This window comes from Pseudophryne corroboree, chromosome 2, assembly GCF_028390025.1.
Source record: "Pseudophryne corroboree isolate aPseCor3 chromosome 2, aPseCor3.hap2, whole genome shotgun sequence".
Taxonomy (NCBI): domain Eukaryota; kingdom Metazoa; phylum Chordata; class Amphibia; order Anura; family Myobatrachidae; genus Pseudophryne; species Pseudophryne corroboree.
Window position 1 is genome coordinate 569,204,836 of NC_086445.1, and position 17,787 is coordinate 569,222,622.

The 17,787-nt window shown below is 47.0% G+C and overlaps 1 protein-coding gene across 2 annotated transcripts in view; it reads left to right on the forward strand.

The window, feature by feature from the left end:
* Positions 1-17,787, forward strand: part of LOC135035884 (uncharacterized) — a 153,071-nt gene that overhangs the window by 47,606 nt on the left and 87,678 nt on the right. For both annotated transcript variants that reach the window (XM_063954390.1, XM_063954384.1), the window contains exon 2: positions 13,903-14,086. In XM_063954390.1, coding sequence (XP_063810460.1) covers positions 13,910-14,086 — 177 coding nt within the window. In that variant the 5' untranslated portion in view covers positions 13,903-13,909. The remainder of the gene's footprint in view (positions 1-13,902; positions 14,087-17,787) is intronic.

Below are 17,787 nucleotides of genomic sequence, written 5' to 3' on the forward strand. Positions count from 1 at the left end.
GGCATTATACTGTAAATGGCAGAAATACAACCATGGTAATCTCTGCGCACAGAGCTTTATGGTTACATCAGTGGGTAGCTGATGCTGAATCCAAAAAAGGAGTAGAAGCTCTTCTTTTCAGGGGATATTCTATTTGGTGGTGATCTGGAGAAGTGGAATTTGCAGGCTACATCAGGGAAATCCACTTTTCTACCATCTGCAACCCCTCCGGCTAAGCGTACATATCAAGGCCCTTCCCTACAGTCCTTTCGTCCTACAAAGTTCAAGGGAAAAGCCAGAGGTGCCTCAAATGTCTTCAGAGGCACCAGAGGTAAGACGCGCAGACCAGCAGCAGCCAGTTCCCAGGAACAGGGCGCTACCTCAGTTTCCTCAAAGAGCTTGGCAAGATGGTGTTCCCCTACTCCTAGGAGACCCCAGTGTGGGAGCTCGGCTAAAGTGCTTCAGCCACGTTTGGAAAAGCTCCTGCCAGGATGCCTTAGTTATAAACGTCATCTCCCAGGGATACAAGATAGAGTTCGACTCTTCTCCACCTCACAGATTCTTCAAATCAGGCTTACCAGCTTCCAAAGAAACTCTGTTAACTCTGCAGAAGACGATTCAGAAACTGGTACAGACTCAGATTATTGTCTCGTTTCCCTCTCCTCTGAGAAACAGGGGATATTATTCAAACCTGTTTGTGGTACCGAAGCCGGACGGTAAGGTCAGACCAATTCTGAACCTCAAATCATTAAACCCACATCTGAGGGTTTTCAAATTCAAGATGGAGTCTCTGATGTAGTCATTTCAGGACTGGAAGAGAGGGAATTCATGATGTCGCTGGATATAAAGGATGCTTACCTCCATATCCCGATATGACCACCCCATCAGGCTTACCTCTGGTTTGCACTAATGGGTGACCACTATCAATTCCAGGCGCTACTCTTCGGCCTATCTACAGCTCCGAGGGTGTTCACGAAGGTTATGGCAGAGATGATGTTACAACTCCGGTTACAAGGCGTGAACATTATTCCATACCTGGATGATCTACTGATAAATACAGCATCAAGAGAACAGCTGATGGACAGCATCAGACTGACAACTCAACTCCTTACATAACACGGGTGGATTCTCAATCTACAGAAATCACACCTAGAGCCGACACAGAGACTTCAGTTTCTGGGTATGATCCTGGATATGGTAGCTCAAAGGGTGTTCCTACCGTTGGACAAAGCAAATACTCTCTAGGAAATGGTTTGCCACCTTCTCAAAAAGAAGTTTGTCTCAGTCCACATTTGCATAAGGCTTCTCGGGAAGATGGTGGACTCATACGAGGCAATCCAGTACGGCAGATTCCATGCAAGAATTTTTCAACTGGATCTTCTGAGCAAATGGTCAGGTTCACACTTACATCTGCACCAGATCATACAGCTCTCACCGCAAGCCAGAATGTCTCTCTTGTGGTGGCTACAGACCTCCCATCTGATGGAAGGTCGTCAATTTGGAGTCCAGGACTGGATTAACAATGGATGCAAGCCTCCGAGGTTGGGGAGCTGTAGCCCAAGGGTTTCAGTTTCAAGGCAGGTGGTCAAACCTAGAAACCTGTCTTCCAATAAATATCCTGGAACTCAGGGCAATATACAATGCACTGCTACAAGCCTCCCATCTTCTGCGGGATCAGGCCATACAGGTCCATAAACCGACAAGGAGGAACAAAAAGCAGAGCTTGCATGAGAGAAGGCTCCAAGATCCTTCTCTGGACAGAAGAGAATGCAAGGGCAATTTCATCCATGTTCATTCCAAGAGTAGATAACTGGGAAGCAGACTTCCTCAGCAGACATGACCTACACCTAGGAGAGTGGGGTCTACATCTACAGGTGTTCCGCATGATAACAGACCTGTGAGGCTGTCCGCAGACAGACCTGATGGTATCTCGTCTCAACACGAGGCTGCTTCGGTATTGCTCCCGAACGCGGGACCCTCAGGCGGTGGCAGTGGACACACTGACCACGCCATGGACGTATAGATCAGTGTATCTGTTCCCTCCAATTCCATTGCTTCCAAGAATTCTAAAAAGGATAAAGATTGAAAAGGCTCAGGCAATTTTGATTGCCCCAAACTGGCCGAGAAGGGTTTGGTTTGCAGACCTTCTGTCCCTAGCAATGGAAGATCCGTGGCCTCTACCACCAAGGGAGGATTTTCTTCAGCAAGGTCCGTTCGTTTACCTGGACTTACAATGGCTTCGTTTGACGGCATGGCGGTTGAGAGGAAAATTCTAGCCAAGGTAATTTCAACTTTGATCCAAGCCAGAAAAGGGGTAACGTCAAAACATTACCACCGAATGTGGTGTAAAGGGAGAGAGTACCCTGTGGCGGATTTCGATCTGGGTCGATTCCTACAATTCCTACAGGCGGGAGTGGATATGGGACTACGTTTAGGCTACATCAGAGTTCAGATCTCAGCCTTGTCTATTTTTTACCAAAGACAATTGGCCACTCTTCCAAAAGTTCAGACGTTTCCAGACGTTCAACTTCCTTTTTTGCCGCCTACGGCATCTTGGGATCTAACGGTTGTTTTGAATTTCTTGCAATCCTCTTGGTTTGAACTATTTGATTCTGTGGAGGCTAATGTTACTAGCCTTAGCCTCGGCTAGGTGGGTTTCGAAAATTAGGTGCTTTATCATGCAAAAGCCCCTACTTGGTGTTTCACAAGGACAGAGCTGAACTCAGAACTCGTCAACAGTTTTTACCAAAGGTGGTATCAGCTTTCCTTATCAATCAACCGATAGTGGTTCTGATTAGTCCTGACACTTCCTCTCATCCGAAGTCACTGAATGTCGTGAAAGCCTTGAAATTTACGTCAAATGTACGGCTCGGGTCAGGAAATCAGATTCTCTTTTTGTGCTTTATGATGCTCAAAAGAAAGGTTGACCTGCTTCAAAGCAGTCTATTGCACGCTGGATTAGGCAGATTATCCAGCAGGTTTACACTTCAGCAACCTTACCGGTTCCAAGATCCGTAAAAGCCCATTCTACAAGGTCGGTCGGCTCATCTTGGGTGGCTGCCGGCGGAGTCTCAGCTCTACAGCTGTGCCGAGATGCTACCTGGTCGGGGACAAACACGTTTGTAAAATTCTACAAGTTTGATACCCTGGCTAGAGGACTCAAAATTTGGGCAACCAGTCTTGCAGGCGTCTCGGCACTTTCCCACCCATTCTGGGAGCTTTGGGACATCCCCATCGTACTAAGCATCCCCAGTATCCCTTATGGACGTTAGAGAAAATAGGATTTTAATATACCTACCAGTAAATCCTTTTCTCGTAGTCCAGAAGGGATACTTGGGCGCCCACCTCTGTGCTTCGTACATTTTCCTGCAAGTTTAGTTCTTGCGTGAAAGTTGGATTAGCGTTGCTATCCTTATGTGTTTAGCAGTTGTTAAACCTGTTTGTTTGGTGTGCTGGTTTGTAAACTAACCACTTTTCTATTGTCATGTTTCCTCCTGTCAAGTATGTCCGTCTCCTTCGGGCACAGTTTTCCTAGACTGAGTTGAGGGAGGGGCATAGAGGGAGGAGCCAGCATACCCTGTGAAGTTTTTATAGTGCCATGGCTAGTTTGGACCCCATCTATACCCCATCGTACTAAGCATCCTATTTTTGCTCTCCAGTGTGTATGCTACTAGTGATGCCCGATGCACGCTATATTTTATTGCCACATGCTGCATGTTCGGGCCTGCCGCGGCATGACGTCACTATGCGATATCGCTTGTGATATCGCTAGTGTGTACTGTGTATGCACGATGTTCCGGAAGGGGAAAAACTATGCGATATCGCTCATAGAGCATATCACAGTGTGTACCCACCATAAGAGGCAGCTGCTGCAATCATTTTAGTACTATTTAGTTCATAAAGTACAACAATCCATAATATTGCTGTAACACTGCATAAACAAGCATTTTCACAAGATGCAAGGGCAGCGAGGGCTACATAGATTAGCCCCTGTGTCCTCAAATCACTCTATGAAATAACAGAATGAAAGATGGTTACCTGAATAAGGTAATGAAGGTCAGCTTTTAGTTTTTACCCAAAAATTGTACTCGCTGTCTACAACACAAACACACACGCCTCTTTCCATATAACAGACTATATATACCATTTCATGAATAGATGTCCAGTCCGGATGCCACCCCGGGTGTTTGCAGGACAGGGCACAACAGTTTGGGTGCCCTGGGCTAAAGCAACCTGGGTTTAGGACTGAACCAAGAGGAAGCCCCAGGGAGGTGTTAGGACTAGAGATGAGCGCCGGAAATTTTTCGGGTTTTGTGTTTTGGTTTTGGGTTCGGTTCCGCGGCCGTGTTTTGGGTTCGACCGCGTTTTGGCAAAACCTCACCGAATTTTTTTTGTCGGATTCGGGTGTGTTTTGGATTCGGGTGTTTTTTTCAAAAAACCCTAAAAAACAGCTTAAATCATAGAATTTGGGGGTAATTTTGATCCCAAAGTATTATTAACCTCAAAAAACATAATTTACACTCATTTTCAGCCTATTCTGAACACATCACACCTCACAATATTATTTTTAGTCCTAAAATTTGCACCGAGGTCGCTGTGTGAGTAAGATAAGCGACCCTAGTGGCCGACACAAACACCGGGCCCATCTAGGAGTGGCACTGCAGTGTCACGCAGGATGTCCCTTCCAAAAAACCCTCCCCAAACAGCACATGACGCAAAGAAAAAAAGAGGCGCAATGAGGTAGCTGTGTGAGTAAGATTAGCGACCCTAGTGGCCGACACAAACACCGGGCCCATCTAGGAGTGGCACTGCAGTGTCACGCAGGATGTCCCTTCCAAAAAACCCTCCCCAAACAGCACATGACGCAAAGAAAAAAAGAGGCGCAATGAGGTAGCTGACTGTGTGAGAAAGATAAGCGACCCTAGTGGCCGACACAAACACCGGGCCCATCTAGGAGTGGCACTGCAGTGTCACGCAGGATGTCCCTTCCAAAAAACCCTCCCCAAACAGCACATGACGCAAAGAAAAAAAGAGGCGCAATGAGGTAGCTGACTGTGTGAGAAAGATAAGCGACCCTAGTGGCCGACACAAACACCGGGCCCATCTAGGAGTGGCACTGCAGTGTCACGCAGGATGTCCCTTCCAAAAAACCCTCCCCAAACAGCACATGACGCAAAGAAAAAAAGAGGCGCAATGAGGTAGCTGACTGTGTGAGAAAGATAAGCGACCCTAGTGGCCGACACAAACACCGGGCCCATCTAGGAGTGGCACTGCAGTGTCACGCAGGATGTCCCTTCCAAAAAACCCTCCCCAAACAGCACATGACGCAAAGAAAAAAAGAGGCGCAATGAGGTAGCTGTGTGAGAAAGATAAGCGACCCTAGTGGCCGACACAAACACCGGGCCCATCTAGGAGTGGCACTGCAGTGTCACGCAGGATGTCCCTTCCAAAAAACCCTCCCCAAACAGCACATGACGCAAAGAAAAAAAGAGGCGCAATGAGGTAGCTGTGTGAGTAAGATTAGCGACCCTAGTGGCCGACACAAACACCGGGCCCATCTAGGAGTGGCACTGCAGTGTCACGCAGGATGGCCCTTCCAAAAAACCCTCCCCAAACAGCACATGACGCAAAGAAAAAAAGAGGCGCAATGAGGTAGCTGACTGTGTGAGTAAGATTAGCGACCCTAGTGGCCGACACAAACACCGGGCACATCTAGGAGTGGCACTGCAGTGTCACGCAGGATGTCCCTTCCAAAAAACCCTCCCCAAACAGCACATGACGCAAAGAAAAAAAGAGGCGCAATGAGGTAGCTGTGTGAGTAAGATTAGCGACCCTAGTGGCCGACACAAACACCGGGCCCATCTAGGAGTGGCACTGCAGTGTCACGCAGGATGTCCCTTCCAAAAAACCCTCCCCAATCAGCACACGATGCAAAGAAAAAGAAAAGAAAAAAGAGGTGCAAGATGGAATTATCCTTGGGCCCTCCCACCCACCCTTATGTTGTATAAACAAAACAGGACATGCACACTTTAACCAACCCATCATTTCAGTGACAGGGTCTGCCACACGACTGTGACTGATATGACGGGTTGGTTTGGACCCCCCCCAAAAAAGAAGCAATTAATCTCTCCTTGCACAAACTGGCTCTACAGAGGCAAGATGTCCACCTCATCTTCACCCTCCGATATATCACCGTGTACATCCCCCTCCTCACAGATTATCAATTCGTCCCCACTGGAATCCACCATCTCAGCTCCCTGTGTACTTTGTGGAGGCAATTGCTGCTGGTCAATGTCTCCGCGGAGGAATTGATTATAATTCATTTTAATGAACATCATCTTCTCCACATTTTCTGGATGTAACCTCGTACGCCGATTGCTGACAAGGTGAGCGGCGGCACTAAACACTCTTTCGGAGTACACACTTGTGGGAGGGCAACTTAGGTAGAATAAAGCCAGTTTGTGCAAGGGCCTCCAAATTGCCTCTTTTTCCTGCCAGTATAAGTACGGACTGTGTGACGTGCCTACTTGGATGCGGTCACTCATATAATCCTCCACCATTCTATCAATGTTGAGAGAATCATATGCAGTGACAGTAGACGACATGTCCGTAATCGTTGTCAGGTCCTTCAGTCCGGACCAGATGTCAGCATCAGCAGTCGCTCCAGACTGCCCTGCATCACCGCCAGCGGGTGGGCTCGGAATTCTGAGCCTTTTCCTCGCACCCCCAGTTGCGGGAGAATGTGAAGGAGGAGATGTTGACAGGTCGCGTTCCGCTTGACTTGACAATTTTGTCACCAGCAGGTCTTTCAACCCCAGCAGACCTGTGTCTGCCGGAAAGAGAGATCCAAGGTAGGCTTTAAATCTAGGATCGAGCACGGTGGCCAAAATGTAGTGCTCTGATTTCAACAGATTGACCACCCGTGAATCCTTGTTAAGCGAATTAAGGGCTGCATCCACAAGTCCCACATGCCTAGCGGAATCGCTCCGTGTTAGCTCCTTCTTCAATGCCTCCAGCTTCTTCTGCAAAAGCCTGATGAGGGGAATGACCTGACTCAGGCTGGCAGTGTCTGAACTGACTTCACGTGTGGCAAGTTCAAAGGGCATCAGAACCTTGCACAACGTTGAAATCATTCTCCACTGCACTTGAGACAGGTGCATTCCATCTCCTATATCGTGCTCAATTGTATAGGCTTGAATGGCCTTTTGCTGCTCCTCCAACCTCTGAAGCATATAGAGGGTTGAATTCCACCTCGTTACCACTTCTTGCTTCAGATGATGGCAGGGCAGGTTCAGTAGTTTTTGGTGGTGCTCCAGTCTTCTGTACGTGGTGCCTGTACGCCGAAAGTGTCCCGCAATTTTTCTGGCCACCGACAGCATCTCTTGCACGCCCCTGTCGTTTTTTAAAAAATTCTGCACCACCAAATTCAAGGTATGTGCAAAACATGGGACGTGCTGGAATTTGCCCATATTTAATGCACACACAATATTGCTGGCGTTGTCCGATGCCACAAATCCACAGGAGAGTCCAATTGGGGTAAGCCATTCCGCGATGATCTTCCTCAGTTGCCGTAAGAGGTTTTCAGCTGTGTGCGTATTCTGGAAAGCGGTGATACAAAGCGTAGCCTGCCTAGGAAAGAGTTGGCGTTTGCGAGATGCTGCTACTGGTGCCGCCGCTGCTGTTCTTGCGGCGGGAGTCCATACATCTACCCAGTGGGCTGTCACAGTCATATAGTCCTGACCCTGCCCTGCTCCACTTGTCCACATGTCCGTGGTTAAGTGGACATTGGGTACAACTGCATTTTTTAGGACACTGGTGAGTCTTTTTCTGACGTCCGTGTACATTCTCGGTATCGCCTGCCTAGAGAAGTGGAACCTAGATGGTATTTGGTAACGGGGGCACACTGCCTCAATAAATTGTCTAGTTCCCTGTGAACTAACGGCGGATACCGGACGCACGTCTAACACCAACATAGTTGTCAAGGACTCAGTTATCCGCTTTGCAGTAGGATGACTGCTGTGATATTTCATCTTCCTCGCAAAGGACTGTTGAACAGTCAATTGCTTACTGGAAGTAGTACAAGTGGGCTTACGACTTCCCCTCTGGGATGACCATCGACTCCCAGCGGCAACAACAGCAGCGCCAGCAGCAGTAGGCGTTACACGCAAGGATGCATCGGAGGAATCCCAGGCAGGAGAGGACTCGTCAGACTTGCCAGTGACATGGCCTGCAGGACTATTGGCATTCCTGGGGAAGGAGGAAATTGACACTGAGGGAGTTGGTGGGGTGGTTTGCGTGAGCTTGGTTACAAGAGGAAGGGATTTACTGGTCAGTGGACTGCTTCCGCTGTCACCCAAAGTTTTTGAACTTGTCACTGACTTATTATGAATGCGCTGCAGGTGACGTATAAGGGAGGATGTTCCGAGGTGGTTAACGTCCTTACCCCTACTTATTACAGCTTGACAAAGGGAACACACGGCTTGACACCTGTTGTCCGCATTTCTGGTGAAATACCTCCACACCGAAGAGCTGATTTTTTTGGTATTTTCACCTGGCATGTCAACGGCCATATTCCTCCCACGGACAACAGGTGTCTCCCCGGGTGCCTGACTTAAACAAACCACCTCACCATCAGAATCCTCCTGGTCAATTTCCTCCCCAGCGCCAGCAACACCCATATCCTCCTCATCCTGGTGTACTTCAACACTGACATCTTCAATCTGACTATCAGGAACTGGACTGCGGGTGCTCCTTCCAGCACTTGCAGGGGGCATGCAAATAGTGGAAGGCGCATGCTCTTCACGTCCAGTGTTGGGAAGGTCAGGCATCGCAAACGACACAATTGGACTCTCCTTGTGGATTTGGGATTTCAAAGAACGCACAGTTCTTTGCGGTGCTTTTGCCAGCTTGAGTCTTTTCAGTTTTCTAGCGAGAGGCTGAGTGCTTCCATCCTCATGTGAAGCTGAACCACTAGCCATGAACATAGGCCAGGGCCTCAGCCGTTCCTTGCCACTCCGTGTGGTAAATGGCATATTGGCAAGTTTACGCTTCTCCTCCGACAATTTTATTTTAGGTTTTGGAGTCCTTTTTTTTCTGATATTTGGTGTTTTGGATTTGACATGCTCTGTACTATGACATTGGGCATCGGCCTTGGCAGACGACGTTGCTGGCATTTCATCGTCTCGGCCATGACTAGTGGCAGCAGCTTCAGCACGAGGTGGAAGTGGATCTTGATCTTTCCCTAATTTTGGAACCTCAACTTTTTTGTTCTCCATATTTTATAGGCAGAACTAAAAGGCACCTCAGGTAAACAATGGAGATGGATGGATTGGATACTAGTATACAATTATGGACGGACTGCCACGGTTAGGTGGTATAAAAAAACCACGGTTAGGTGGTATATATTATAATAATAATACAATTATGGATGGACGGACTGCCTGCCGACTGCCGACACAGAGGTAGCCACAGCCGTGAACTACCGCACTGTACACTGGTTGATAAAGAGATAGTAGTATACTCGTAACAACTAGTATGACACTATGACGACGGTATAAAGAAAGAAAAAAAAATACCACAGTTAGGTGGTATATATTATAATAATAATACAATTATGGATGGACGGACTGCCTGCCGACTGCCGACACAGAGGTAGCCACAGCCGTGAACTACCGCACTGTACACTGGTTGATAAAGAGATAGTAGTATACTCGTAACAACTAGTATGACACTATGATGACGGTATAAAGAATGAAAAAAAAACCACGGTTAGGTGGTATATATTATAATAATAATACAATTATGGATGGACGGACTGCCTGCCGACTGCCGACACAGAGGTAGCCACAGCCGTGAACTACCGCACTGTACACTGGTTGATAAAGAGATAGTAGTATACTCGTAACAACTAGTATGACACTATGACGACGGTATAAAGAAAGAAAAAAAAATACCACAGTTAGGTGGTATATATTATAATAATAATACAATTATGGATGGACGGACTGCCTGCCGACACAGAGGTAGCCACAGCCGTGAACTACCGCACTGTACACTGGTTGATAAAGAGATAGTAGTATACTCGTAACAACTAGTATGACACTATGACGACGGTATAAAGAATGAAAAAAAAACCACGGTTAGGTGGTATATATTATAATAATAATACAATTATGGATGGACGGACTGCCTGCCGACTGCCGACACAGAGGTAGCCACAGCCGTGAACTACCGCACTGTACACTGGTTGATAAAGAGATAGTAGTATACTCGTAACAACTAGTATGACACTATGACGACGGTATAAAGAAAGAAAAAAAAATACCACAGTTAGGTGGTATATATTATAATAATAATACAATTATGGATGGACGGACTGCCTGCCGACTGCCGACACAGAGGTAGCCACAGCCGTGAACTACCGCACTGTACACTGGTTGATAAAGAGATAGTAGTATACTCGTAACAACTAGTATGACACTATGACGACGGTATAAAGAAAGAAAAAAAAATACCACAGTTAGGTGGTATATATTATAATAATAATACAATTATGGATGGACGGACTGCCTGCCGACTGCCGACACAGAGGTAGCCACAGCCGTGAACTACCGCACTGTACACTGGTTGATAAAGAGATAGTAGTATACTCGTAACAACTAGTATGACACTATGACGACGGTATAAAGAATGAAAAAAAAAACCACGGTTAGGTGGTATATATTATAATAATAATACAATTATGGATGGACGGACTGCCTGCCGACTGCCGACACAGAGGTAGCCACAGCCGTGAACTACCGCACTGTACACTGGTTGATAAAGAGATAGTAGTATACTCGTAACAACTAGTATGACACTATGACGACGGTATAAAGAATGAAAAAAAAACCACGGTTAGGTGGTATATATTATAATAATAATACAATTATGGATGGACGGACTGCCTGCCGACTGCCGACACAGAGGTAGCCACAGCCGTGAACTACCGCACTGTACACTGGTTGATAAAGAGATAGTAGTATACTCGTAACAACTAGTATGACACTATGACGACGGTATAAAGAAAGAAAAAAAAATACCACAGTTAGGTGGTATATATTATAATAATAATACAATTATGGATGGACGGACTGCCTGCCGACTGCCGACACAGAGGTAGCCACAGCCGTGAACTACCGCACTGTACACTGGTTGATAAAGAGATAGTAGTATACTCGTAACAACTAGTATGACACTATGACGACGGTATAAAGAATGAAAAAAAAACCACGGTTAGGTGGTATATATTATAATAATAATACAATTATGGATGGACGGACTGCCTGCCGACTGCCGACACAGAGGTAGCCACAGCCGTGAACTACCGCACTGTACACTGGTTGATAAAGAGATAGTAGTATACTCGTAACAACTAGTATGACACTATGACGACGGTATAAAGAAAGAAAAAAAAATACCACAGTTAGGTGGTATATATTATAATAATAATACAATTATGGATGGACGGACTGCCTGCCGACTGCCGACACAGAGGTAGCCACAGCCGTGAACTACCGCACTGTACACTGGTTGATAAAGAGATAGTAGTATACTCGTAACAACTAGTATGACACTATGACGACGGTATAAAGAAAGAAAAAAAAATACCACAGTTAGGTGGTATATATTATAATAATAATACAATTATGGATGGACGGACTGCCTGCCGACTGCCGACACAGAGGTAGCCACAGCCGTGAACTACCGCACTGTACACTGGTTGATAAAGAGATAGTAGTATACTCGTAACAACTAGTATGACACTATGACGACGGTATAAAGAATGAAAAAAAAACCACGGTTAGGTGGTATATATTATAATAATAATACAATTATGGATGGACGGACTGCCTGCCGACTGCCGACACAGAGGTAGCCACAGCCGTGAACTACCGCACTGTACACTGGTTGATAAAGAGATAGTAGTATACTCGTAACAACTAGTATGACACTATGACGACGGTATAAAGAATGAAAAAAAAACCACGGTTAGGTGGTATATATTATAATAATAATACAATTATGGATGGACGGACTGCCTGCCGACTGCCGACACAGAGGTAGCCACAGCCGTGAACTACCGCACTGTACACTGGTTGATAAAGAGATAGTAGTATACTCGTAACAACTAGTATGACACTATGACGGTATAAAGAATGAAAAAAAAACCACGGTTAGGTGGTATATATTATAATAATAATACAATTATGGATGGACGGACTGCCTGCCGACTGCCGACACAGAGGTAGCCACAGCCGTGAACTACCGCACTGTACACTGGTTGATAAAGAGATAGTAGTATACTCGTAACAACTAGTATGACACTATGACGACGGTATAAAGAAAGAAAAAAAAATACCACGGTTAGGTGGTATATATTGTAATACAATTATGGATGGACGGACTGCCTGCCGAGTTCCGACTGCCGACACAGAGGTAGCCACAGCCGTGAACTACCGCACTGTTCTGTGTCTGCTGCTAATATAGACTGGTTGATAAAGAGATAGTATACAATACATACAACAATATACTACTATACTGGTGGTCAGGCACTGGTCACCACTAGTCACACTGGCAGTGGCACTCCTGCAGCAAAAGTGTGCACTGTTTAATTTTAAATTAATATAATATTATGTACTCCTGGGGGCTCCTGCTATAACAACCTGCAGTGCTCCCCAGTCTCCCCCACAATTATTATAAGCTTTGCCTTTTATACATTGATGTGCAGCACACTGGGCTGAGCTGAGTGCACACAGACTGAGTCACACTGTGTGACTGGCTGCTGCTGTGTATCGTTTTTTTTCAGGCAGAGAACGGATATAGCAGAGAACGGACGGATATATTATATTAAAATAAATAAAAGTTAACTAACAACAACTGCACTGGTCACTGTGGTAAACTCTGTCTGACTCTGCACAATCTCTCTCTCTCTTCTAATCTAATTTCTAATGGAGAGGACGCCAGCCACGTCCTCTCCCTATCAATCTCAATGCACGTGTGAAAATGGCGGCGACGCGCGGCTCCTTATATAGAATCCGAGTCTCGCGAGAATCCGACAGCGTCATGATGACGTTCGGGCGCGCTCGGGTTAACCGAGCAAGGCGGGAGGATCCGAGTCTGCTCGGACCCGTGAAAAAAACATGAAGTTCGTGCGGGTTCGGTTTCAGAGAAACCGAACCCGCTCATCTCTAGTTAGGACACAGCAGGTTGTCATTTGGCCTTAGCACGGACAGTTTTTGGTCCCTGGAGTTTGGATGAGAAAGAGAGAGTGTGCGGGCTCCCATCCATGCAGATCCAGTTTTGGAGCAAGCGCCCCCAGCAATCAGGCACACCTGTGCCATACTTTTATATAGCTCGTTAGGGCAAGTGCTCAGTGCTCCTGATGCCAACAAGTGGCCAGGCAATAGAGGGTGGGCCACTGGGTTAGAGACAGGGAGCCTGAGATTTGTGTCTGGTGGAAGGTTGCTTGTTACAATGTATATTCCTTTACCAGTACAAGCAGTGATCACATTCCATAGGCCAACAAATTAGAGCCTAAAGCTAGGTGCACATGATTTTTTGGGTCAAACCGACAAATGGGTCTACTTTTCTGCCACTGAAAGCTACACTTTAAGGGGATTTTTTTTTTTTTAAGTTTGTTTGCTGGGTTTGAAAAATGACAGGAGCTGATTGGTTGATACTTTATTTCCGCCCACTTTCTCTTTCCAAGGCTTTGTAAATAGACCTAGATCTCCATCCAATTTATCTCTCTACAAGGCCTTAGTACATACACACCTTAATATTATATTGAGCGTTTCACAACAGTGTTTAGCCTTGAGTCGTGCTGTATATTTCCAGATAACGTTGGATGTTTGTGTAAATCTCATTCTTTTGATCTTGCAGCTAAAGCATGACATTATTAAGTTTCTGTATGGGTAAGGCCAAGATCCTGGCTGTATCCTTGCTATTACTACATCTGTCAGATTGTCTGGGACAGGAGTATCCCTTTTTGGACCCATCACTGCCCTGGGATGTGCGAGTGAAGGACCTGATTGAGCGGCTTAGTCTTGAAGAGATGGTGCAACAGGTGAGGAAGATTATATGTTGTATTCTGAAGACCTACTGTAACTGCCATAGTTGTTTGTTACTAAGGGGTCTATTCATTAAGAAAATGAAAACTGAATTGCTACTTATCACTATACATTGCATCACTTCGATGTATAACTGTAATAAGTAGCAATTCATGTATACTCACCCTTCCGACGATGTGCTGCAGAATCCAGGGGTCCAGCGGTGTGGTCTTCTCTGGCTACCCCCTTCTCTGATGCACGGAGTCAGCCGGCGGGTCCCTCTGCGCATGCGGTGCCTGTTGAGCTCCCAGCAGGTTGCAGTGGCTGTTGGGAGGTCGGGGAGCGGAGCCAGCGCCGGATGTCGAGCAGAGAGCAAGGAAGCTCACTGTTTCCGTACCGCAGTTGAGGTTACACCATCCTGAGATGGCGAACCTGAACTCCATGAAGAAGCGGAAAGCTTCATGAATCGCACTCACCATACAAAAGTATGGTAATGCGATTCAGGCATAGAGCGGGGGTGCTGCTGGGGAAGTCAGTGACTTCTCCATGGTAACCCACTCTGTGAATTGCACTAGGCAGAAAGTAACCGCAAAACAGGGCTTTTCTCTTACATCCTAGAGGATGCTGGGGTCCATATTAGTACCATGGGGTATAGATGGGTCCACTAGGAGCCACTGGCACTTTAAGAGTTTGAGAGTGTGGGCTGGCTCCTCCCTCTATGCCCCTCCTACCAGACTCAGTTTAGAAAATGTCCCCCGAGGAGCCGGTCACAGCTAGGGGAGCTCCATAGGAGTTCTTTAAGTTTTATTGTTTTATTAGAGTTTTAGGCACAGGGAGGCTGCTGGCAACAGCGTCTCTGCTTCGTGGGACTAAGGGGGAGAGTAGTGTCCACCCTGAGGGGTCTGAGCCACTATCTCCGCTGACAGAACACTGAGCTATTGAGGGGAATGATTGTTCGCCACCACAGGTGATCGCTCACCCCAGCAGCATGCCGCCACCCCCTTACAGAGCCAGAAGATTGAAGTGGCGAGTGAGTCACCACCCCCCTAGCAAGCGGGGAGCCGGTGTGAAGATAGCGGCAACAGAGTGGGAGCGCAGTGCTAACTGCGCTCCGGAGGCTTAGCGGTACTTAGTGCGGTGCTGTGAGGGGCGCCCTGAACCAGCGCCGTACCCACCACTGGTATTGAAGTCTGTCAGGGGCCCCGGTTACACTGACAGCAATTTCCTCAGGCCAGTTTAAAGATCAGTCGAGCGGGAAGCAGTGCCATGAAAGGGGGCGAAGCTTCTCAGAGCGGACCCAGCAGCGTTCAGCACCATTTTTCCTGCCTGCAGATCACTGTGGAGACGCTGACAGGGAGAGCTGTCCCTCCACTTCAACTCCAGCTATCTTGTATGGTACCAGGGGGTTGTAGAAGGGGGGAGGCTGTGGAAATACTGGGTAACCTATTAAGGTACACAGTAAGCACTAGGTAGTGACTTCCCTCTATCTAAAAAGTGCTGTGTGTGGGTTGGCTCCAATCTCTGTGGCTCTCTCGGCATTATTGGGGGGAAACTGTATCTGTCCTTTCCCTGTGTGTTTGTGGGATTGTTTGTTGTCTCAAAAAAAACAAAAAACAAAAAAAAACATGTCTAGGGACTCTGTGTCATATGCTGCAGAGGATAATTCCTCTCAGGATGATCCCATTCCATGTACTCAGGATTGTACTGTTTTATCACAGATCCATGCAAAGGAGCCTGAGTGGTTAGCCTCTCTTAAGGGTATGATTTCTCAGATTTCTACTAGGGTAGCACAGACTGAGACTGCAACTCAGGTTTTACAGAACTCTATGGCGGTTTGGTCTGGTGCTGTTCCTTCAGGGCCCCCTAGCGTACACCCTCAAAAACGTGCTCTTGCCCAGATTATGCAAGATGACACGGATACCAATTCTGACATGGCAGACGGTGATGGGAATGTGCTGCGGGGGGCGGCATCTCTTGCAAAAAGGGTGTAGTTGATGATTGAGGCCATTAGAGATGTGTTGAATATTGCTGACGCAACACCTGAGCAGGTTGAGGAGGCTTACTTCACGGATAATAAGAAAGCCTCGCTAACCTTCCCTGCGTCTAAAGAATTAAACGCTATATTTGAAAATCCTGGGAAAACCCGGAGAAAAAATTCCAGATCCGCAGAAATGTTCTGGTTGCTTTTCCCTTCCCTGAGGATGATAGGAAGAAATGGGAAAATCCACCCATAGTTGACGCATCTGTTTCCAGACTGTCAAAGAAGGTGGTTTTACCTGTCCTGGGATCTACTGCGTTAAAAGAACCGGCTGATCGCAAAATTGACACTACGCTCAAATCCATACACACGGCTTCAGGGGCGATTCTACGACCTACTATTGCCTGTGCATGGATCTCTAAAGCTATAGTAAAGTGGTCAGGCATGTTGCTTGAGGAATTGGATACAATGGATAAAAGTGACGTTGAATTGTTTACGTAACATACAGGATTCTGCAGGATTTATGGTGAAATCCATGTAAGACTTTGGTACGATGGCTGCAGGGATATCTTCCATGTCTGTCTCAGCTCGCAGAGGACTCTGGCTACACCAATGGTCTGCCGATGCGGAATCCAGGAGAGGTGTGGAGAACCTACCCTACACAGGTCAGGCTTTATTTGGGGAAGCGTTGGATGTGTGGATTTCTACGGCAACTGTGGGTAAGTCACTTTTCTTCCCTCAGCTGCGCCTGCTCCGAAGAAACCCTTTTCTTCAGCTATGTCACAGTCCTTTCGGATAGCTAAAACAAGAAAGAACAAGTCGTCTAACACCTTCTTTAGAGGAGGTCGGGCAAAATCCAAAAAACCTGCTACTGCAGTTTCCCAGGACCAGAAGCCTGCTTCTGGTACATCAAAATCCTCAGCATGACGGTGGACCGCACGGCCTGGAGGAGGGGCTGGTGGGGGCGAGGCTCAGACGGTTCAGCCACGTTTGAGTGTCGTCCGGCCTGGACCCTTAGTACAGGATATTGTGTCTCAGGGGTACAGGCTGGAGTTTCAAGAACTCCTGCCTCACCGATTCTTCAAATCAGGCTTACCAGCTTTGCTGGCAGACAGGGCTGTCCTACAGGAAGCCATCCAAAAATTGGAGAAGTCACAGGTCATTGTACCAGTTCCGCCTCAGATGCAAAACAAGGGTTACTATTCGAACCTTTTCGTGGTACCGAAACCGGATGGTTCGGTCAGGCCAATTTTGAATTTGGAAATGTTGAACCCCTATCTGGGGGAGTTCAATTCAAAATGGAGTCTCCGAGAGCGGTGATCTCAGGTCTGGAGGAGTGGGAGTTCCTGGTATCCCTGGATATCACGGATGCGTACCTCCACATCCTGATTTGGCCAGTGCACCAGGCTTATCTCAGATTTGCACTGTTAGACAGCCACTATCAATTTCAGGTGCTGCCATTCGGCCTATCCACAGCACCGAGGGTGTTCACCAAGGTGACGGCAGAGATGATGGTTCTCTTCCGCAGACAGGGGGTGAACATAATCCCATATCTGGACGATCTGCTGATAAAGGCATCGTTCAGGGAGACGTTGTTGCAGTCCATTGTTCTCACGACCCATCTGCTCAGGGAACACGGTTGGATCCTGAGCCTTCCAAAATCACATTTGGAGCCGACAAGGAGATTGTCTTTTCTGGGAATGATCCTCGACATGGAAGTGCAGAGGGTGTTTCTCCCGG